At 37.5% G+C, this 25,068-nt stretch overlaps 1 protein-coding gene across 1 annotated transcript; it reads right to left on the bottom strand.

The window, feature by feature from the left end:
* PCOLCE2 (procollagen C-endopeptidase enhancer 2) lies at positions 1–22,591 on the bottom strand. Its single transcript, XM_015821875.1, has 9 exons — positions 22,488–22,591; positions 18,967–19,072; positions 9,148–9,403; positions 8,065–8,189; positions 5,095–5,231; positions 3,520–3,674; positions 2,812–2,895; positions 1,845–2,012; positions 1–131 (listed from the first exon to the last, which is right to left on the bottom strand). Exons 1-9 carry the CDS (start codon positions 22,589–22,591, stop codon positions 1–3), a joined length of 1,266 nt encoding a protein of 421 aa, XP_015677361.1.
* Positions 22,592–25,068: the final 2,477 nt, after the last annotated feature.

Here is a 25,068-nt window from a genome sequence, read left to right on the forward strand (position 1 = left end):
TCAGCACCTTCTGTTTTTTAAGACATTCAGGATTTTTTGGTTCTTAGTCTTGAAACTCATAGTAAAACTGCTGGGCAGGAGTTTACCTCTGCCATCTTCTTCTATCTGGCCCATGATGACATAGTTTAGACCTATTGAAAGAGAAGGAAATGATAAATTCTGCTTTACAGCCCTAAGGATAATATAGCTCAACTGGCTACTGAATTCTTCAGATGCAAACAAGGACTTTAGAAAACTCAAGTTACTCAACCTATGGAATCAGTACACTCATGAAAATATTGGTCAAATGCAAATATTGGTCAAATGTTTTGTTCACTATTAAAAATAGCAGCTTGTCTATTTCTTCAGATAAATTTATTTGGCTATATTTTCCAGTAGTTATTGCTTAGTTGCTTTCTGGTATGATCTCTCATTTAATAACATTTGATAAAATGTTATGACCACAATTGGGACTGGAATTTCCATTGCTAAACCATGCTGTGAGTCATGCCTGATTCTACGACTTTTTTGACACTTGTTAAGCAAATCACATGGTTGTTAAGTGAATTTCAACATCTCAAAGTCTTTGCTTGTTGGAAGCCAGCTGGAAAGGTTGCAAATGGCAATCAAATAACCCCAGCATAGTGTAACCATCGTAAATGCGAGCCAGTTGCCAAGTGCTTGAATCAAAATGACGTGACTGGAGATGCTGTGACAGTCATAAGTGCAAGGATCAATCATGAGTTATTTTTTTCAGCAACGTCATAACTTTGATCAGTTGCTAAAGGAATGGCTGTAAGTCAAGGACTATCTGTAAAACACCCATGTAGCATTACTATAGCTTTATGCCACTAATCAGATAAGTGTAGTTAGCTGTAGTACCTATTTAGAAAATATCATTCTAAAAAATACTTCATGTCTTGTACATATCTTGTTGGTAAATTCAACCATGGCAAATGAGCAAGCATGAATTCTCATTCACCATTCCTTAATTCTCATTGCCCCCTTCTCCTTGATAAACCCTCCAGTAACGCACATTCTTATAATTGATATCCAGAGGATAAAGGGACTCTGCTTAGTGGAAAGGACTGTTCTGTAGAACAGTGGTTCCCAATCTTTTTTGGCACCAGGGACCAGTTTCATGGGAGACACGAGTCAGTGGTGGATGGTTTTGGTTTCAGTTGCTTGCCCGCTGCTGATCTCCAGCTATGTGGCCTGGTTCCTAACAGGCCACGGATCAGTACCAGTCCATGGTCCATGGGTTTGGGACCTTTGCTGTAGAAGAATGAGAAAAACTGTGCAAGGCCAGCTTCACAAGTAGAACCAACCCTGTATGATTTTGCACTTACTGATGCAGGGATTCTTTACATAAATATTTTTGTAGTATTCATTCAATGTTTAGCTTTTCATTGTCATTTCAACATTGTGAGAGCTAATAAAATGATTTTAACATCTAGTTTTATTTAAAACAGAAGTCCATAGTCTAAAAATTACAAGTATAAGCAAAACCATTTCAAATCTTAATTGTTGGACAAACATGCCTATGCCTTATAATAATGTATGCCTATTTTAGTTTACGGAGCTACAGATTCTTTTGAGGGCTAAAATGGGTTAAGCCATCATCCTGTTTCAACTCACTTATATTATTAACATATAATACATACAAAAACTGAAAAAAAATTAAGATAAGCAGTTTCTGGATATTCTCACTCATTTCACTTTTTTACTAATTTAAATAATTTGTTTTTGTATTTTGTTCGGTGAATGAGCAACTTAAATATAGTTTCTGGGAAAAATAGGGGCATAAAAACTATAAAGACAAATGTCATTTGAAAAATTCAGAATTCCACTTTGAGTTTACTTACCTCTTCTGATAACAGGACATTGTTTACAGACAACAATAATCTTGGCACTCAGATTTTTCCCTGCTTGCTGAATTGCTAAATTTCCTTCTTTGTATACATTAATGATTGATACAGTTGCATATAAACTTCCACCTCTGATGTTGGTTGTGATAACAGATCCAGTTATTACTAAAAAGGACAATTTAGGAGGAATAGATTGCAATAATTTTGCAAAACAATGAAGCAGTTTTTTTCCACCATTCAGCAGTGAACAAGCATAAATAGAAAATGTAATAAGTAAAGAAATGTATGAATAAATAAATAAATAAATAAATAAACTGGAATAAAGTTTTTATTTACAGGAAAAACAATGGAAACAAAAGGGTGTTGCATATATTTGGTAAAAAGGAAGAACTGCAGCTTAAGTACCATGTTTAACCACGGATATTGGATAAATAAACTTGTTTGTCCTGGATTAATACATGGCATACAAATTGCATTTGTCAGTTGCGCTAAAGGAATGATACTTACACTGAAAAAAGAGGGGGTATGAGCCTTTATTTGACATCATTAACTATAATGATATTAAAGAAACATATTGAGAAGATAGCAAGGAATTAAGAGCAAAGCAGTATGTATTATGAATTTATCACTTTGAATAATAAAAAAAAAACAAAGAGCCTTCCAAGAAGACAACATGCTGATGTTGTCACTAAATCAAAATGTTCATACAGCAACAGTCTCCTTCTGTTCAGTCATTTGTGTTTAGATTGGAAAACTCTTCTGACAAAAAAATCAGTCTTCTCATCAAACATCTCAAGGAATATAACTAAGTCATAGAGTTCAGTGCAGGAGCTACAGTTGTATAAGCTGAAAGAATTTCCTTGTGCACTAATGGTAGCTTACAGATAAATGCTCCAAACCTCTCCTGTAAACATACATCCCTAAGACACTTTTTTGGGGGTGGGGAGAAGAAATCTGATCTTACCAAAGTTACTCGAACAGTAATTGCTCTCAAGAGTTCCACTTCTTTTGCATTTTTGCTGGCACAGGCTGACTGTAGGTTTCAAGGCTTTCCAAAGAGACCCAAAATGAAAAATTAAGTGTTTCAGAACTCTTCTAAAAATGTATTTTTTTATGTTCGGTTACAGAAAAAAAAGTCACTCAAAAGCAAAACTCCAAACAATCTAAACAAGCCAAGTTTTAATAAATCAATGTTCTATATACTAGCTCTGTATGAATTACAATTATGTAGAATAGTAGTGCCTGAATTCATGTAGCACAGATGATGTACCTAGATTCAATTCTGAAAGAATGTACAACATCTAATTGGCAAAAATATTCTAATTTGTTTTTTATGAATCCAGACGTTTCTCATCGTTATGATCAGGATTATAGCAGAGGTATTATGGAGAAAAAAGTTTGCTCTTGAATGAAGAATAAAATCTCTGTCCTTAACAATTCTAAGAGCTGATGAATTAGCAAATATACGTCTACTTTTCTAAGTATGGACATATATTATTTTTTCAGACAAGCAATACCCATATGTGGTATTTCTGTCACCTCTATTTAATCAAAACAATTATTTTTTGTCACTTAGTTACATTAAATTTGTAGCAAATAAGAAAAAAATGACATTACAATATAGCTTGAATGTTATTTCTTTATCGGATTTAAATGAAGGCCCCATACTCACCTGTGATAGTAGGAAGAGTTGTGGTGGTGATTGGTGCTGTGGTTGTTGGTAATTTTTTGGGTCTGAATTTATAATGACCAATAAATCCATCAGCAGTTAAACTTAAATCAGACAAAAATTGAATAAGCAACTCATTTTTTTCAGATATAATAGGCCTAAAAGAGAATAATGTTTTTATCATTAATAACTCTGCAGACCATAGTAAATAAATATCCTGCACATATAAATATTTTGAATGAAACTGAATTTCCACATGGAATATAAACATTTACTTTGATAGAAAAATAAGCTTCACAATTCCTAAATAAATCTATCTACAAATCTTACTTTAGCCCTTAGGAAAACAATAACAGTGGAAGAAGACAAACTGCTAAAAAGTACTTATGGATCCATATACAGAAAGTGGAAGTGTTCAAAAATGCAAATTTTCAGCATGTGTTTATCATTTAGAGCATGTTCTATAGTTAATTCAGAAATACTCTACTAGTATTTCAAGTACCTCTGTCTCTGTGGTAATATATCTATAGTGATCAAGAAAAAATGTAAATGAAGAGGTGAAGAATGAAATTCACACTTGGACTCATGTAACTGAGTCTAAATTCAGCATTAGCTTTCAAACCTGGAACCTTCCTTTTCTATTCCAATGTAGCCAACATAATGTTTAGGACAAGCTCAGTTGGAATAAAGTGTTATTAACAATATCAAAACTGATGGGAGCAACAGGGAGATGAAGGGAGATGTGGAAGAGGAATAAATAGGAAAGAACCTGGGCACAGCTAGTTGTTGAGTAAACTTGCATAGCCATAGCCACAACTAGAATTCTGTGATCTTGGATGTTTCAGTACAGCAACAATTCTATACTGGTAGACTGTGGCATGTAAGATCACAAGGGCAGTATGATATCAGCTTAATAACTTGTGCACCACAGATTCAAGCATTTCTGAGCACTTGCAGAGGTGATCCTGGATAAGAAATATTGTGATATCTATCTGTAAGGGCCACTAAAGACACGGTATCAAATTGTATCACTGTGAAAGCTCTTCACTGAGTAATATGGGATAAACAATAAAAATATTTAGATGTGCATTTTAGAGTACAGGTGAGCTTGCAGTAGCAGAATTTGGTATCTATCTTTTTGAACACTGAGGTCCAAAATTAAGATATTTTTTTTTGGGGGGGGGTGGTATAGAAGATAGCATGATACTAGCAGCACATTTTCTTCCCATTGCTTCTGTTGTACTTTTATCATACACTTATATACATCATGGTGGTTATCTGTTATTTTTAATCTTATTAAACTTGCACATTTAGACTATTGAAAAATAGCACAGGATTATTTCTAATTAATGTGAGTCATCAGTATTGTAATGAAACAATACTCTATTGATCAAAATTGAAGCTACAGTAACTTTTAAGAAAGAGAAAATCAGTTTTAATGTCTAAATTTGGAAAGTTATTGAATAGATAACTGGGCTCTAACAGACTTTCCATAAAAAAATATATAACTACCCATCACTTTGTTCCATCCCTCTTGTGGCATTTGCTAAAAGGTATTTAGCCAATGAGCTTACTTACGCTGGTGGGCTGTCTCCGCAGTATTTCCCAATTCTCCTGGCATCATTAATCTTGCCACCGTTAAACACTGTCACATAGTCATACCTGCAATAGTTATCTCTCTCCACATCAAATTTTTCAAACTTTAATTCTATGACCTGCAAGATAATGATTGACCTGTTAAAACACTTGCTAATTTATTATTAGTATGAAAATCTCTTTGAAATCTAAATATATTCTGACCTATATCATTTTAAGCCATTGTTAAGCCACAAGGATTTTAAATCTACATTGTGTTACCTTTGTTTTAATCATTTTAACCATAAAATCTGTAGAAAAAAAATTAAAACATTTGGTGCAGGATAAAACTAAATAGGTCCTGGAATCACCTTCCTCTACTGGCATATATTTAATATGAACTGAATAGAAGTAAATCTGATATGTTTTCCCTGATATGTGGTTATATAAATAAATGGAACCTTTTTATAAGTTTGTGGCTGTACTGGAAAATATTATTTTATCTCAAAGCTATTATTTAGCTTTGTATCTGTCTTAGTCATTAATCTGCATTTCTATTCAAACATGAAAGACTGCTTAAGTTATTTTTAGGCAGGCACCTTATATTGGTCAGCAGTGACACAGGAAGATGCCAGAGGCAGATGATCAATTTAGAGACAACGGTTAATAATAATAATAATAATAATAATAATAATAATAATAATAATAATAATAATAATAATAATAATAATAATAAAGTTGGAAGGAACCTTGGAGGTCATCTAGTCCAACCCCCTGCTCAGGCAGGAAACCCTATACCATTTTGGACAAATGGCTGTCCATTTGTAAAGTTATCAATTCAGATTGCACAGGAGAAGGCAATGGTAAACCACTCCTGCATTTTGACCAAGAAAATCACTGGGACAGAAAATACAAAATGATTGATGATATAATGCCAGATAATAGGCCCCTCAGGTTAGATGACACTCAATATGGAGGAAGAATTAAGGATCTTTCAGAATACTATTGGTGTTTATGAAGTAGCTAGATTAAAGGCTTTAGTTGCTGATGTAGGATAAAAATCTGAAGCTACAAAGATAGAAATACAGTAGGAATATGGAATCTAACAAATATATAAATATAGGAAAGCTCAACATAATGAAAGATGAAGTGAAACGACTGCAAATTGATAACTTAGGCATCAGCGAAATGAGATAAACTCAGATGGGACACTTTCAATCAGACAATTACACTGTTCTTTATTCAGGACATGAAAAAAAAAACAGTATTGCTTTTATAGTTAGAAACAGTATAGCAAAAACAGTACTTGGCTGCAATACAATCATTGACCAAATATCATTGGTCACCAAATATCAGAAAGTCACAGAGTGTGCAAGCAAGATGTGTTCCTTGTGGAGGCTAGAATGCCAAAATTGGAGACATTAAAGAGGACAATGTATATGTAAAAGTCAAAGAGCATAGCGAATAGAGACTAAAATTAAATATAATAAAATATATCAATAGAAGAGAATAACTGTAGCTCAGGTTTGAACTATGGAGTTCTTAGTGCTCTCTAAGCTTGGTTATTTTTCATACAGACATTTCATTATACCAGGTAAAATCATCAGTGCACTTGAACAAATCAACCCACAGTTCTCACTTGAGAAACAAATGACCAGGCTCAAATTATCTGACTTTGGACTCATTATGTGAAGATCCAGCTCTCTGGATCCAACACTGGGAAAGGTAGAAGGAAAGAGACGAAGAGGACAATCAGCAGCAAAGTGGCTAAACTCAGTTACAATTAATGCATTGTTGGCAAACCTGAAAGCTGTTGAAGATGCATTTCAGAAATCAGAATATTAATCCACATGGATTGGACTTGTTCCATTACCTATTCTAGAGATGGCTCACTGGATTAGCAACATAACTTAAATGATTGCTATTTCTCAAAGTTGCATATGTTCTTCCTGGCTACATCTTCAATGTTTGGTTTGTTGAAGTGCTCAAGAATTGTAGATCTTTTGGGCATCAATGCAGTTACTAGGTGTGTGATGTCAGTTATTAACATTAATATTTTACTACATCGACACTGTAGCCAACATTGTATACTGTACAATGACCTTATAATCGAAGAACAGAGTTACTAGCTTGTTATAACAATTACGTTTTGTGAAGGCAAGCAGCCACATCTTCTAATTGGATAAATTAATAGTAACTTACAAACTATACCAGAAGTTGGGTCAACCCTTCAAGACAGACCAACTTAGGAACCAGTTATGAATGTTCATATTACTTTTATTATAAGGTTACAGTAACTGAGTCTTGCAGGTCTGAATATGCTTCCTGCCCCATCCCCACCTCACTGTGAGAACTAGGGAGAGTCAAATCTGAGCCTCTTTCTCAAGTTACATTTCTGCTTCAAACTCAAATTTCTTTTATCAAACCATTGTCTTGATTGCAACTCTTCCTCCTGTTCCCCATGGTTACTCCTACTGCTTGTTAGAGGCCTTTATTGTAAATTGGACTGGGATAAAAGGCCGTTGATAGGAAGCACTTAAGAGAAGCTATGGATGCTCTAAACCAAGGGTGTCAAACTGGCAGCCTGCAGGCTGGATGTGTCACATGCAAGCCATGCCCACCCCTGGCTCCGCAAAGGCAAAAAACATTGCAATATGTCACGATACATCATGTGTCACGCGATCGAGTTTGACACCCATGCTCTAAACCAAGGGTGTCCAACCTTTTGGCTTGCTTGGACTGCATTGAGTGAAGAGAAATGATCTCTTCACTCAATAACAAGCTCCAATATATATATTTTCCCACAATAACAATCCTGAGAAGTGAATTGGACTGAGTGAGAGTGACTGGTCCAAACTTATCTAGTCGGTTTTCATGCTTAAAGTGGGACTAGAACTCACAGCTTCCTGCTTTCTAGACTGGTGCCTTAACACTAGATCAAACTAGCTTTTTTTTTTTTTAAACACAGCTCACCTGGTTCTTTGGAGCCACAATATGCCAGGAACAGGTCACTCCTGCTGGGTAATCACGATCAGGCCAGTTAGGAGTTTTAAAAGATCCGGTAGATTTATCTAGTCGTCCACCACAGTATTGATCTCCTAAAAATACAAAATACATAGCTAATATAAAATAGTTTCACATAGCAGAGTTGCTCAACTGTCAAATGAAGTCCATGGCAATCTACTGTACATCTAAGCCTATTACATTAGTAAATAATGTACTGCAATTACATTATTCTATAACTGTAATTGTAGAAAAGCCACCAAGTTTCAACAAAACTCTTAGAATCAATTCATTATCAATTCATTATTAAATCTTTATATGAAGAGTATGGTCTTTTAATCTATTAATTTTTTAACATTTTTTTTCTTTAACGTGAAGTATATTTTAAAGCAGAAACTGTAGCTATGCTCCACCTTCTGTCACCAGAGACCACATTTATTATTGGACTTTTGGGTTGAAGGGTGGATAATGTCTGATGGAGTCAGGGCTCTATTAATACTCCTTTGAAGTTATTCATTTTCCTGTACTCAGGAAGTTTAAATATAAAAATATAGTTTCCTTTTAGCAAGGATCTAAACAATTAAAAACTGAATTCGTATTTTTAATCTAAAAATCATGAGCTTCCATGTATAATTTTAAGTGATAAAAGTACATGAATAAACATGCTATTGTTCTTCCTACTATGGAAAAAAGACTATAACTCCAGATACAAAGGATTGGATTTTAGATATCTAGTCAATTTTGAGAAATTATATTCTGTCATTCTGAAGATGCCACATTTTCACTCCCTTTTGAAAAAAATTCAGGAGAGGCTTGGTGAATATCGCAAGCTTAATTTCCCCTTTTAAAGACTTATAAAATTGAAAGAACTTGGAATATATTTGTAATTGCTGTTGCTTTGCCTCCCCATACACACACTTAGAAAAATATAATTTCAGCAAAATCTTATCCTATGCAAATAGACTAATTCTAACATGATTTTAAAATTTCTAAATCTGCCAAGAAAATACAGTATAGATCAGAAGATTTTAGCTTTAAAAACTTGAAAAATACCTCTTTCGTGTGGCTCTGCTGCAGAATACTTTGCAACAAAGCCATTTCCAGCTGTATTGGCATCTGAAATCATTTGCACCAACATCTTATTGCTATTGGCCACGAGAGCACCAGGTCTGAAAGTGCCACAGAACCGGCCAAGACGCTGCCCGTTGGCATGGCCATTATATACATCCACAAAATCATATCGACATAAATTATCGCTTTCCAAGTCTATGAATCTAAAAGAAAGAACAACAACTTTCCCTTCAGGAACCTGTAGGGAGGAAAAAAAGATACCAGAGCTGAATAACCTTTTTTATTAACTGCTTTAAGATATAGAAGCTATTTTTATATTGCATTTTAAGCATTATCTGTTATAAAACAGACACCACTTTCTCAAGCCTCCTCATGCAGCAGTCTTCATCAAACTCTTTGTTTTCTGTAGAAATTTTGTTACCTCCCCTTTCCAATTTATAAAACATTATTGAAGTTTTATTGTGCTAAAAAGGGGGAAGGGAGAAAAAAAGAGGGCAAGGGATGAGAAAAGCACCGGAAAAGTTGCTTAGCCATATCAAGAATTTTATTTTCAACTTGCCTTGCATACTTCAAGCAAGATGAAAGACCTGGGCAATATAAGGAAACAAAGTAGGATTAAGGGAAGAGAGTGGGTTTTGGCATTACAACAACAAACAATTGATATGCATAAGCCATATTCAAAGCATTACCATTTGTTAATCACAAATCATAGCTACTTTGGATAAATTTAAGGATGAAATATAATTTAAACTGAACAAATTGCTACACTGAAATGCTTCAAGAAGGACAAGAGGTTCCTGGACAGGAAGCTAAAGCTTTCAAGGAAGGGCAGAGAAGTGAACATAACACCAGAGAAAATTAAAAGCAAAGCAAAGCAAAGCAAAACAAAACCTTTGGCAGAGGCAAATTGCATGCAAAAATGTGTCCCAAGGAAGCAAAAACATTAGAGGCTTGATGCCAATGGAACTTGGAACAGTGCCAGCCTCTTCTAAGGCAATCAACCTTACAAAATCATGCCTGTCAGCTTCACTAGATAGACCCAATCAGGAAATCTACTGCATAGGAAAACCAGAAACTCTCTTTATTGAGATTGGCTGTAAGACAGAATCTTGGAAATCTGTGCTATATCTCTCCTCCTTTTTATATCCAGTGTATGGCATTTGCCTGAGCTGCTTCTGAAAGTATCATTGCCCAGGACATAAAGAGTGTGCCAGCGTGTTTCTGCCAGGATCTCTCTTTTGTCCTCTACAATGACACAGAACATTGTAGAAAACAGTTGGGCCTCCTGGGCTGGAAGAAATCAAAGAGCCTCTCTGAGAAAGAAGAGGAGTCTTGAAACGATGGGTGATTTCCCCTTTGAAAGGAATAGACATGACATGATGCTGCAGGAAGCATATTGCCTATCTTGGGCCTATATCTAGGATATGATGGAGAGGTTACCAAGTCTATTCAAACCCATCAACAATTATCCATTTTCTTTCGATCCATCTAAGATGAATGATATAACCAGAAGAATTCTTGGATCCTACAAGGCCCTGGGCAGAAATGTGAAGGAACCAAGAGTACAAATAGCATCGTCCTCAATCTTTCCAATTGAGGATAAAGAAGAGAAAACAGGAATATAATACAAGATAGAATAAAGAAAAGTACACTTGGAAAGTATAAAAAGAAACAAAGTTTCTGATTTCCTCTATAGCAAATATAATTACAAATTTATCTCTTAATCTATGATTACAAAAAAGCTCACTTTTTTCTATTACCCATTTTTTTCTCTAATCAACAAACCACAAATCATAAGCATATTTTTGTCTGTTTCATGCAAAAAATCTATAATTTCCAGTCATTCATAAATGTTGATGTGTTGTTTCCTTGATCTAGGACAAGAGTTAATTTAGCTACCTCTGCAAGCTCCATCATCTTACCATTCCTCCATTGTGGATAGTGTCAAACGTTTTCACTTATGAGCATATAATAAGTTTACTGCACTTGTCATATATAAAAACAAAGTCCTGTGGCTTTTTTCTAGTAAAGTGGTACCTTGGTACTCCCCCTTAATTGGTTCTGGGAGGTGCCACAAGTACTAGGATGAGTACCAAACAAACCATGTGACTTACCACATGACCCTTTTTTTTTGTCTACACAGGACTTCCTATCTATCCCTTTTCCTATGTCAGTGACCTTCCCAGCATGACCGACTTCCTCTGTCCTCTGAGGCTGTCCTCTGCTTCCTTTTCCAGGGACCTTCCCAGCACGACCAACTTCCTGTCTGCCTTCTGTGGTTGTCCCCCACTGCCTTTTCAGTGCATCAAGTGCCAAACAAACGATCAGCACCAGAACAATAGTTTCGTGCCAAAATGAGTTGAGTACCAAATTTGACAAGTTTTGAAGCAGTTGAGTATCAAGGCACCACTGTATTTTACAATATACTTTTAACAAAGTGTTTATTATTTATAGCTTTTCTTTTTCCTCAGATTGATTCCAATTTTGCTAATTAAATATTTTTTTACAGTTCAACAGATTTATGTTTCACCAAGAAATTGGATATGAAATGTCTTATACTAGTCCTTGACTTACAACAGTTCGTTTAATGACTGTTCAAAGTTACAATGCCACTGAAAAAAGTAACTTATGATCATTTTTCACACTTATGACCATTGTAGCATGCCCATGGTCATGTGATTTACATTTGGATGCTTGACAAGTGGTTCTTATCTATGAAGGTTGCAGTGTTCCAGGGTCACGTAATCACTTTTTGCAACCTTATGACAAGCAAAGTCAAGGGTAGAAGCCATATTCACTTAATAATCGTGTTATTAACAACTACAGTGATTTACTTAACAACTGTAGCAAGAAAAGTCATAAAATGGGGCAAACTCACTTAACAATTTTCTTATTTAGCAAGATAAATTTTGGGGTCAATTGTGGTCATAAGTCGAGGACTACCTGTACAGTTAACTGCAAAAGTGTATTAGACTATATCCACCCATACTTTACTGCTTATATTGGGTTTTTTTTCTCTTTTCCTTTGTTACCATATTTAAATGTTTACTTGTAATAGCATCATTTTTCCTTTTATCTTGAAATTATAATAAAATGTATACATACACATGCACACATACACAGAAATTTATACATATACATGCACACACATAAGTGAAACGAAGCAGCAATATTGCTACATTGTAACATAAATGGTTTCAAAAATAAAGGGAGGGAAAAGGAAGTTTTGCAGTATTATACTGTGAGCAAGGCATGGGAAAGCAAGGAAAGCATGCTTTATTCAGACTGGTCAAATCCTGAAAACTGCAAATATATCACTATAAGATTTTAATACATCATTTAATTGTGAGCTTCCAGAGAAGGGGAGAAAACATGGACCCCAAGAAAATTGACTTAATACTCCATAGTTGGAAAGGCACTCAGTAAGAAACAGGATATAAATCTCACAGACAAATTGATGATGATGTTGATGCTATTGGTCAATCTTTACATACAGAAAATCACAATACTCCTTATCTGGCAAAGGCAAGCACAAATGTTTGAAGAGCGCCTATTTTTTTCCAAAATAACAATAAAAAAAACTTTCATACCAGCCAGGAGCAATCTTGTGTCCAGCTTAATTTGATAATGATAATGATAACAATAACAACAATAACAATAATAATAAAGTTGGAAGGGACCTTGGAGGTCATCTAGTCCAACCCCCTACTCAGGCAGGAAACCCTATACCATTTCAGACAAATGGCTGTCCAGTCTCTTCTTTAAAAACTTCCAGTGTTGGAGCATTCACAGCTTCTGGAAGCAGGTTGTTCCACTGATTAATTGTTCTAACTGTCAGGAAGTTCTAGGTTGCTTCTCTCTTTGGTTAGTTTCCATCCATTGCTTCTTGTCTTGCCTTCAGGTGCTTTTGACAATAGCTTGACTCCCTCTTCTTTGTGGCAACCCCTGAGATATTGGAATACAGCTATCATGTCCCTTCTCATCCTTCTCTTCATTAATCAGACATAACCAATTTCAGCAATCGTTCCTTATATGTTTTAGCCTCCAGTCCCCTAATCATCTTTGTTGCTCTTCTCTGTACTCTTTCTAGAGTCTCAACATCTTTGGTGTTATCTTATATAGAGAGCAATCTGCCTCCTCTTTTATTTGTTCTGTTTCTTTTAAATAATTTAAATCCCTCTAGCTGTGTGTTCCATTTGTGGGTTTCATCCCACCAAGTTTCCATAATGGCAACAATATCATATCTGTCCTCATTTACCTGAATTTCTAGTTCACCCTGTTTATTGCTTATACTCTGTGTGTTGGTGTATAGACATTTCTTTATGACTGACCCTGTGTTTACTTTCTACATAACCTGTGTGATGCCTGAGTTCCCCTATTTTCTTACCACCTGTTTGATTAGTGCACTTGGTGTGACACTCACTTTTAAAAGCTTGATTTTGCTTGACAGCTAGGTTGATATTCTTATCCACACATCTCTATGTTACATGCACTGATAACCCTATAATTTTTAGATTGCCAGGGACAGGAATGTTCTGTATCAATTAACTCACTGTCCCTGTTGTTCAGTTTATATATTTCTTCAGAAAATCTGTGAATTTATTGCTGAGTAACTCAATCCCTTTCTTTGATGGATGCAAGCCATCTCTTTTGTACACTTTTTCATTGGACCAGCTGCAGACATTGTGACTAATATAACCAAAGCCTTCCCTTTTACACCACTCTTTTAGCCACATATTGAATTCTGCTATACACTGGCCTTTTCCATTTTGTTCCTTATAGACTGGTAAAACCTCTGAAAAAGCCTACAGCCTATCCTGCTAAGTTCCTGCCCCAAGCTCTGGAAATCATTCTGCACAGAGTGTATCTTTTTGGGATAGATCATTAGTGCCAAGATGTACAACAGCATCCCGATCACAATCCTTGCTGGCATTGACTATTTTAAAAATACGCTTATTGTCTCCTACTGGCAGTAGCACCTGGAAGACACCCGACCTCTTTTGAAACCTCTGTAACCTTTCCTAAATTTACATCCCTTATAATTGAATCACCAACTAGAAGGTGACTTCTCTTTTGGGATGCCTTGCTCTTCTTGCATGACTGATGTCTGTGTAATACCCGATTCACACTTTCCCCTGTCCAAAACAAGTTCTTAATCTCGAACCACAATCCCCTGCTTATTTGAGTTATCATCATCACAACTACCTTGACCTGTCTCCTTAGTGTCCCTATTAAGATCAGCAAGGGCACTGTATCTGTTATGCAGAGACCCAGCGAAAGCTTTGTGTTTATGGTTCACAGCTCTCACCCTGCCAGATCCCATGGTGGTCCATACTGCCCTTCTCCTGCAGGATCTTTGTGGTAGAGGGGGCTGATAGCGCGGCAGCTCAATAGAGCAGAATTTCTCTTGTTGTTGTAGGGCTGCCTATTCTTAGGATTACTAACTGTCCTTACCTTCATAACCACTTCTGTAAAACTGCTTCATCCATTTTTTTGGGGAAAAAAAAACTTTTATTCGAGTAGGCAGGAGCAGTCATACCTACCAAGATATGACTGTTGCATGGCTAATTACTATGGCTGACTGTCATCTTGTGACTGCTGCTTTTGCCAGTGGTTTGCCCAAATATTGAAAATCTACTTGAGCAAGAAAGGCTCCTCATTAAAGGAAGAAGCCCATACAAGCAATAGAAAAAAGAGAAACAGACAATGGTTTGATTCAACTTTGCAAAGGTATATAAAGGAATAATGTTGGTCCAAAAGTTATGGGTAAGGGTTTTAAATTAAATTAAATTAAATAAATAAAACTACTCTTTACATCTTTTCTAAGGAAAAGAAATAGAAAATATTTGGAACACAGGGGTACCTACCAGGATAACAAAAAGGTCAACCTGGTGGACCCAACCATGTGATGGAAGCCTCACTCTGTTTATGTGTGTTGTGAGGCCTATAAAATATGGTGAGATTTTGAATGCATAATTATAGCCGCTATCTTGACTTTTATGATCCCCCTTGCAGGCACCCGTTTGAACATAAAGGGACAGTAGCACATACAGCAATCCATTCAGAGTTCTTCAGCACTGCAAGGCATATATTCCAAAGGTTTCTTTTTTTAAAAAAAATCCCTTTCAGCTACACTCAGCTTTGTTTTCAATTAATTACACAGAACCAGGAGGAGGAGCAACCATTTCAAGGAATGGAATATTTTGCCAAAAAACTGATCATGACTCACTTTTTCAATTGATAATTTTCATGGATAGTACAGGCTGGCCTCCAAAATTAAAATTACTCACCATATACTATATAACATTTATTCTTGTGAATATGGGTAAAATTCTATTAATTTTTATGGTAATATTTTCTGACATAAATATTTATCGATACTGCTATCTCATAAGGAAAAGAAATATTTCCATTTGGCTTAGCAAGTTAAATCATCAGAAACTAAACTTATTTTTTAGATATTTAATTCATCTACTCAGAATCTGATTCTGCATTATTTGCATAAAGAGGATAATGTCTCAGTTCAGAGATCACATTAATGTTTTATATTCTGTGTCCTTGATATTAATAATTCTCATCTCCTTTCAACTCCTCTGCTCCAGCTTTGATGTCTCCATATGAGCACATAAATGCCAGACTGGATAATAACTCTCTTTGTGTTTTTCCCCCCTTTTATAGGTTACAAATCCTTATGTCACTCATTGTTCTTCATGGAATTACTTTCACAAATGTATTTTAAAAAGTTAAAAACAAATAGAACAAAGCTCCATTATTTTCAACCTCTTTTCTACACACCATGTTAGACAACGCTTAACAGTTTAGGCTTTTTCTAGTTAAAAATTAAACTCAATTACTTAGGAAGACTTTTCAAAACATATTTGTATGTTGTAATTGTAATTCAAAACATATTTGTATGTTGTAATTGTAATAGATACTGCTTATACTAAAATTGACTATTTGAAGACTTGAATATTATTATGTTATATTCTTAAAGGCTCTGTGAGTAGATTAAGTATTCTTCCATTTTTCCTAAATCACTGAGGACTGACAAGAGAATGTTTTAAAACCATTGGTATGTGATGCCTTGTATTTTGCACTCTACAAATAGCTATATAAGAGATGGTAAGAAAAACAGTTCAGGGAGTACTATACTTGTGGATTGTGTCAAGCCTATAATACAACGTGCTGAATGACCGGATTCTATAGTTAGAAAAAAATATGAAGAGAAATAAAAGAAAGAGCATTTGGCTGTAATGTACTATCTTGTTATTCAGAATAACAAAATAACAGTCAACTTCACTGTTACGTCAATCACAGAAATCTTAACCCTATTTAGTATTAAATTCCTGCTATTCAATTACTCCTGCAATTATAAAGTTACATCAGTTTTTTTATTTATATTTATTTATTATTAATTTATTGGCCAATGATCCTACCATAGGGTAACATTAAATATACAACAACAATGCATTAAAAATAATATAATGTTGTACTTTGAGCAAAGACTGAAAACATACTGAACAGGGTAGATACCAAGAAGCATCGTTTGGAATAGCAACTAGACGTGAGAAAAAAAAGCTACCAAATGCACTAAATTATGTACAGTTTCATGAGTAGGAGAGGAGATTCCAGGCAATAGAGCCAACAGCCAATGTCTCCCAGAGCCTGTTTCTGGGAATGGAAATGAAAGCTGTCTTAAACTGATAGTAGCAATACAGTACTTGCCCCAAGGCTAAGAAATGCATCTCTCCACTAAATGGTGGAGAACCAAGCACTGATTGATTGTCCTTCTCTGAAACCTTCTTGCTCCTCTATCAAGATGCTATCTTGTAAGACCCATGTCCCAATTTACCAATTTATCTTGTAATGTGCCTGGTAGATAGCTTATTTATATGTGCATCAGATGTATCGAGTAACAATTTGACAAGGCACCTTGGTCTCCATTTTTATGTAATGAGAGAGTTAACAGAACTGCTTCAGCCTACTAGAAGCTGTCATGCAGGATCTCTGAGTGTAAACCATGCTGCCATTATTGGTGACCACAATTAGTATGAGCAACTCAGCCAAAATTAAGCCTTACGCAGTGGCTTTACAGAAATCCAGTTTATAGTAACTTTAGAGTAAGGCTCCAATGAGTGTAGTGCTTGTGGTATCATCAAATAAGGCACAAAACTAACACAATGTGATTCAACAGGACTTTTGGGGATTCCAGGGACTGCTTAGTGCCCCAAAACAAAGGATTTATCTTGTTTGATATCTAGGAAGGCATGTTTCTTCAATTTTGTTTCTAGGTCCCCATCTTTTTTCTTTTTATTATGGCCTAATAAAATGCTTTTCTAAGATTTACTTCTTGTCCTGCCGTTAGGTGCTATGGAGAATAAACCCAATGCGTACAAACACGATTAACTCGGTAGGTCCTACATCTTTCAGTTAACCAAGAGCCAATTTGGTCTAGTGATTAAGGCACAAGGCTGGAAAACTGGTAGCTGTGAATTCTAGTCCCACCTTAGCCATGAAAGCCAGCTGGGTGATCTTGGGTGGGGAAATAGAAGGGGGAAAGTGTACTGGATATATTTGCCATCTTGAATTATTTGTAAAAATAATAGAGATATTAAAAAAATGTCCTAAGACATGTGGCACAAACTTTGGTTTTATGGCAATACATGTGCTATAAAGCGAAGTTAAATTCCAGAAGATCATTTCTGGATTATTTCTTAAAATCTTACATGTGGAAGATTCTTTTTTTACACAAAAGTAGACATTCATAGAATCCATAGGGCTGGAAGGAACCTTAGAGGTCTTCTAGTCCAACACCCTGACCAACTGTTGTCCAATATTTTATTGAAAATCTCCAGTGATGGAGCACCCACAATTCTGGGAGGCAAGCTGTTCCATTAATTGTTCTCATCGTCAGGAAATTCCTCCTTATTTCCAGGTTGGATCTCCCTCTGATGAGCTTCCACCCACTGCTTCTTGTCCTACTGTTAGGTGCTATGGAGAGTAAATCAACGTTGGGCTAAACACACCTAGTTTTCTTTATTCCATGGAACTGTCTATGAAGCCCAATTCAAACAAGCATTTTTAAAAGTGTAGTAAATGTTTGACAACAGCTGTTAAATTTTATCAAATTTTACTAAAGTGTAAAAGAATGAACATGGTATGTATCCATTCTGTTTTGTTCTAAAATATTATTGTGCTTCTAGTCTCATCTTTATCTTGCATGTTGCATATTGTATTTTTTTTAAAATGTTAAGGGGGAACATGTATACATTTTTTTTCATGTGAATTCTCAGCAGAGAAGGCATTACCTTCCTTCATGTAATATCCATAAATGTAGTCTTCAATCTATTATTACCTTTCCAATAACACACAAAAACTTTTCCTTCTAAGGTTTCAAACATGGCAAAAAGGGAACTTACAGTCTGGGTTCAAAAAAACATTAAAATACTTCAATGTGGATAGTTAGCTTTCAGCACATTATGGAAACCCTGGAATTTTTAAACATTTTGCATAAACATGGCCATCACATTAAGTCATATATATTTCAAACAGGTTTTGGTTTAGAGCAAGAGTTCAAAGTCTATTGAAATGAACAGCTAAGCTTTCATCTACATAAAAGAACACCACTATGACCCATCTACAAGTGATTTAATTTATATTAAATATCAAATGTCCTACTTGGGTTGCTACATATGATATTAAGGTATCATTATAGACACTCATCACATAATTGAAACCATCAACAGTAAGCATGCATATTATTCTTTGTGGGGGAGGAGTTGTCATATCAAGCTTTCTTACTGTGATTTTCCAGGTACATTTGCTGTTTGGAGGGTAGACCCCTGGGAATCCTTCACTTCCAATAAACCCTGATACTCCAGTTAGAATACCACCGCATTTGAAAGCCCTGGAAAACAAAGAAGAATTATTTTTGAGATAGCATGATCTGGTCTAGATAAAACAGATGGCATCTAATATGCCACTGTCAAAATATACGGAATCTTTGTAAAAAGCATTTTAAAGCTATCTAGCTATTAAAATATAATGCAATTTTGTTGCTTTAAATTGATTATTATGTGCTATCCAATCATTTTCAACTCTTAGCAACCACATCAGGAAAATACAAATATATTATTGCTGAGTCACGATTATCTCAACATGCTATGGTTGTGCATGCGTGAATATGTAGACAAAAAAGCAGACATACAGTAGATACACTTGATGCGTCAGTGTGTGTGTGTGTGTGTGTGTATACATATACACACACACATATATATATACACACACACACATATACATATATACACACATACACACACACACATCTACAGTTGTTTCCTTCAAAAAGTTTGGAAGACTTTCTTATTTTTCCATGTCTGTTTCCATCTTCATTATCTTTACAGATGCTTACTGTTTCTGGTCTCTGCTAATAGTTGTATGAAACTCATTAAGTTCCTTTCTGATATTTTTGCCTTCATTGGTTTTGGCTTCTCTTCTCATCAATTTCCAATTTGTTCTGACATCCTGTTTGCTTTTGTTTCTTTCTTCATTTTTGGCAGTCTCTTTTCACATTAATCCTTAATGACTTTTTAAAGTTCATTCCATAATTCCTCTGGTTCTGTGTCAATGAAGTCCAGTAGGATGCTGAGTCATGGTTAAAGGAAAAACAGGATTGAGAGTGGTGGAACGTTAAATTTGGATGATATGATTGACTAGGACCCTGAACAAGAACCGTTCTGTAGTGAAGGACAGGCAGCATTTTTCAGTCACAGGTTCTTCTCATCTGAGGCATGTCTCTAAAATAATGTGTTTTACCACTGCAGCCAACTTGGCACCAAAATGGAAACAGATGAGGAAACACATATAATTGAAGTATACTGAAAGAAAGTCCTGTCCTGTCAGGACATCCTGGATTCTGTAAACAGACCCCAGTTGTCACTTGCTATTACTTCCATCTGTCATACAGATGGGAAGAGAGATCAGCAGAGACAGTTTTCAAATTGCTAAGTGTGGGGACTATATGCCTTTTATAGAAAAGCATCAAATTCCAGGAAACATTTCCCACCAACCATTCTACAACTTGGAATTCTACAATTTGCAGAAAGGAGTTACAGGTAGTTCCTGACTTAGGACTACAATTGAGACCAAAATTTCTGTTGCTAAAAATGAGATAGTTATTAAGTGAGTTTTGCCCTATTTTTACGACCTTTCTTGCTAATGAATCACTGCAGTTGTTAAGTTCGTAACAAAATAGTTAAGTGGATCTGGCTTCCCCATTAATTTTGCTTGTCAGAAGCTTGCAGAAGGCTATCATTGCAAGGAGATGCTGCAATGGTCGTTAAGTGTGAAAAAGGGTCATAAGTCACTTTTTCAGTGCCGTTGTATCTTCAGTCACTAAATGAACTGTTGCAAGTAGAGGACTACCTGTATTCACACCCTCACCAGCATGTTAATGGTGATGCTACTTCAATGCATCGTCTTAAAACTAAAAATAACACCAATCCTGCTGATAAGTGAACTTGGTAATGTCACTAAAACTGTAACCCAGCCTTGTTGAGAAAGAAGGAAACCCTAGTATACTTAGGGGATTCCCAAGAACTTGCAGAAAGAAATTTTAAACAAGCCCTATGGCAGTGATGGCGAAACTTTTAGAGACCCAGTGCCCAAATTGCAACCTAAAACCCACTTATTTATCACCGGGTGCCGGGTGGGTGTGGCCGCGGTGGTCATGGCAGACTGGGTAGGCGGAGCCAGGGCGGCGGGGGCCAGTCCCTCGCCATCTCCGGGGCACGGCATGCGTGCCCACAGAGAGGGCTCTGAGTGCCGCCTCTGGCACGTGTGCCATAGGTTCGCCACCACTGTCCTATGGGAACAATCTCACCACTAGTTTCTAATGACAGATTTCACTTAGTAACCACAATGTGGTATAATGGCTAAGGAGTTGGACTAGGAGCAAGGAAACCCAAAAATCAGCCCGTTCCCAGCCACAGAGACACTGAGTGACTTTGGGCCCATCACTTTCCTTCAACTCAACCAACCACATACGGCTATTATGGGGAAAAACAGGAGGAGGGAACATTATGCCACCTTGAGCTTCTAAATGAAAAGTGAAATATACACTGAATTAAGAACGCTTGCTGTCTTTTGAAAAGAAAAAAAGGACAAGAATTGAATGGAATATTCCCTAAGAGTACATACTAATTGGATCTGAGGGATGTATTTTCCAGGTAGCTCTTATGCATGTCTAACAACATTGGCTTCCATACATAAGGCAAAACTGATTTGTATAATTTAGACAAAAGGATGAACATATGTTTTCCATACATCTGTGTAAGAGAAGTGTAAAGCATCTCTGAAACTCCTTATTAAATCATATGGCCTTCCCCATGTACATAGCAAATGAACAATCTGTTCATTGCAATTTGCAACAAATACATTTGTATATTTAGACAGACTAGTATATCTGCAAATATGTGCTGGAGAACTGTGGCTAGCCACAGCATGACTCTGTGATACTATCCACTGTATGGTCCAGTTTCCCCTCAGTCGCCTGGATGAACATGAAACAAACCTTGATGTCATGTAAGTATGAATTACCATTCCTTCTCTAGAACAAACACAATAGTAACCCTTTTCAAAATAAATCATCCTTATGAAACTGGACTCAAGAATTCAGGGACACTTACCCTAGAATCTCCTCACACACACTCCTTTGGAAACATCTCATTGTTGTTGTTAGAAGAGGAATATGTATGTATTCTGCACGTGTTTAGAAATACTCTGTTCATCTTCTCAAATATATCAAATATTCAGTTTTCACAGCAGAGACAAAAACCCCAAATGCATTTTAAAATTGCAGGGTAGAGACAAACTGCACACCCTCTAGGCTGCAAATGTCTTCTTTCTCCCTGGATCTTGCCCTTGCACGATAAAGGAGATTTTTTTTCTTTTAATTGCACGCCAGGGAGAAACTCGGGATTGGGGGAGGAGGCGTGAGTTGTCTCCTCAGGACAGACGAGGTCCTAAGGTGGGGCAGAGAAGAAACCACAGGAAAGTTACGGGCAAAAGGGAGCGGCGCTAGTACGGTAATCCTGGAGGTACTAAAGTCTGCTGTGCATCTCGGGCGTTCAGCCGGGAGGGAGACCCTTGCCGAACAATAAGCCCTTGCGGCAACAGGGGTGGGCTCGTCCTCGTTAAATCCGGGGACAGTGCCAAACCCGGGAAAAAGCGGGACAAATAAGCAAAACGAAGCCGGCAGGCGAGGCTGGCTTGCATTTCCGCGCGCTGCAGCCGTAGCGGCGGACTCGTAGGGGAGTTTTTACCTCGGTCTTTGCAGCTGCTGTCGACTGTTGGAGGGCTGAGCGGCCGCCAGAAGCAGGAATCCCAGGGCCAACGAGCGCGTGGCTGCGGCGGCCGCGTCTTGCATCTTCCTCTCCCGCTTCGGCCCCTTCGTTCGAGGCCACCTGTACAAAGCGCCTGCCCCCCCCCCCAAAAAAAATATATATACCAAAAACAAAACGAACCACTGGCCCTTTACCGCGAATATCCCATTTGTTGGCGGAGACGAGGGGAGGAGAAAAAAAGCTCCCGCGTCCTCCTCCTCTTTCCGTCCGAGGCGGCGAACGTGGGGAAGGGAGCGACCGAGAGATAAAACAGACGCCTCTCAAGCTTTTTACCTTGCGGTAAGTGGCGGAGATGGCTTTGAAAAAGTCGCGCCCGGCCCTTTCCAGCGCTTCCCAAGCGGAGGGAGCCTTCCAATGAAATTCACCGGTGGAACTCGCGCCACCAATTCTGGGAAGATTACAAATTTAGAAATCCCACCCCCTTCCGAAGATACCAAATCCCATTTGCCTCAGCGTACGGCTAGGGGCCAGGGGTGATGAGAAATGTAATATAGCTGGATATCTATGAGATTCTCAGTCATCTAGATTAATAATAATAATAATAATAATAATAATAATAATAATAATAATAATAATAATAATAATAATAATAATAATAATAATAATAATAATAATAATAATAATAATAATAATAATAATAATAATAATAATAATAAATAAAGTTGGAAGGGACCTTGGAGGTCATCGAGTCCAACCCCCTGCTCAGGCAGGAAACCCTATACCATTTCGGACAAATGGCTGTCCAGTCTCTTCTTAAAAACTTCCAGTGTTGGCGCATTCACCGCTTCTGGAGGCAGGTTGTTCCACTGGTTAATTGTTCTAACTGTCAGGAGGTTTCTCCTTAGTTCTAGGTTGCTTCTCTCCTTGCTTAGTTTCCACCCGTTGCTTCTTGTCCTGCCTTCAGGCGCCTTGGAGAATAGCTTGACTCCCTCTTCTTTGTGGCAGCCCCTGAGAGATTGGAACACTGCTATCATATCTCCCCTCGTTCTTCTCTTCATTAAACTAGACATACCCAATTCCAGCAACCTTTCCTTATATGTTTTAGCCTCCAGTCCCCTAATCATCTTTGTTGCTCTTCCCTGTACTCTTTCAGAGTACATGGTTATCCCAAAGGTGCGTTTTCAAAAGGCAACTGCACTTTGTTTTTTCTTGAAGATCTTTCGCTTCTCGTCCAAGAAGCTTCCTCAGTTCAGAACTGAAAAAGCTTCTCGGATGAGAAGCGAAACGTCTTCAAGGAAAAAACGAAGTCCAGATGCTTTTTGAAAAAGCACCTTTGGGATAGTATAGCTGGAATACTGCAGCTTCTCCCTCCCTAAGTTCAGGGGATTCAATTAGCGTTTCCCCATTTGGTGCTCTATCCACCCTATATATGACAAGGCATCAATTCTCACAACACTGTGCTATGGCAGATCATTATTGCCATGCTAATACCCAGGGACTACAAACGTGAGGATTAAGTCTGGGTTGCTAAAAACTCGTTACTGAGGGGAAGGGAGGGAGAAAATGCGATTGCATGTGTTTTTGAAATTGTCTCCCAAAATTTGAGATTATTAGGAATTAATCAGGAGCAGTGTTGGAAGAGAAAAAATATAACGTGCTGTATTCATTCCTAGGTGGTATACTGACTGTATTCACAGAATTTGCTTGCCTGTGGTTGCCTCTGTCATGCTTACTCATCCAATTTTTTGGCTTGGTGTGATGGTACGCTAACCCATACAACTGGGTGTTCACCATATACAAAGCTGTCTTCAACTAGCCTAGGTGTTTGTGGGTGAGGCGGGGGGAGGGGGGAACTTCCCCATGCGTCCCACACCTGCTTACCATGCTGCAGGGTTTCTGGTGTTGACGCCGCCGCAAGGCACATCGTGCTGCCGTTGCCGGCCCTGCGAGGTGCATGCCACCACCATTGCCACCCCGAGGTGTCTCGCTGGCAGGAGGTCCGCTACAGTGCAGTCGCCGGCGGGAGGCACGTCCTGCTGCTGTTGTCACTGCTGCGAGGCGTATCCTGCCACCATTATTGCTGCTGCCGCCAGGTGTATCCCACCGCCACGAGGCATGTCACACTGTTGCTACTGTTGCGAGGTACATCATGGTGTGGCTGCCACCACCGTGAGGCATGTCACAGCATGCGGCACCGGCGCCAAGGGGAATGGGATGCACCTCATGGCGGTGGCTGCAGCGTGGCAGGCCTCACGATGGTGTGTCACGCCTCATGGCTGCTGCGCCAATGGTGGCAGGACGTGCCTCGAGGCAGCTACAGCACAATGGGCATGGCAGTGGAGCAGGAGCCCTGCCGCATGATAAGCAGGTGTGGGGCTCGTGGGGAAGCTCTTGGAAAAAAATAACACGGTACAATAATAACTATTGTGCTTGGAGGAACAAACAAGAGTAATCAAAAGCCCAAAGCATATACAGAGACCAAGCCACATTTGGGGAAGCAAATGCAAACTTGTGACATGCAATTTCTTCATCAACACTGATCTCTCCTTTTATACATATG

The sequence above is a fragment of the Protobothrops mucrosquamatus genome, unplaced genomic scaffold (assembly GCF_001527695.2).
Source record: "Protobothrops mucrosquamatus isolate PMUCROS unplaced genomic scaffold, P.Mucros_1.0 scaffold1415, whole genome shotgun sequence".
In the NCBI taxonomy this organism is placed as follows: domain Eukaryota; kingdom Metazoa; phylum Chordata; class Lepidosauria; order Squamata; family Viperidae; genus Protobothrops; species Protobothrops mucrosquamatus.

Excerpts from the sequence above, each read along its gene's own strand:
- PCOLCE2 (XM_015821875.1), bottom strand. The coding sequence starts at position 22,591 with ATGCAAGACGCGGCCGCCGCAGCCACGCGCTCGTTGGCCCTGGGATTC. Across the intron at positions 19,073-22,487 it reads CAGCAGCTGCAAAGACCGAG|GGCTTTCAAATGCGGTGGTA; the intron begins GTAAAAACTCCC and ends TTTGTTTTCCAG. Across the intron at positions 5,232-8,064 it reads TTGTGGCTCCAAAGAACCAG|GTCATAGAATTAAAGTTTGA; the intron begins GTGAGCTGTGTT and ends ATTATCTTGCAG.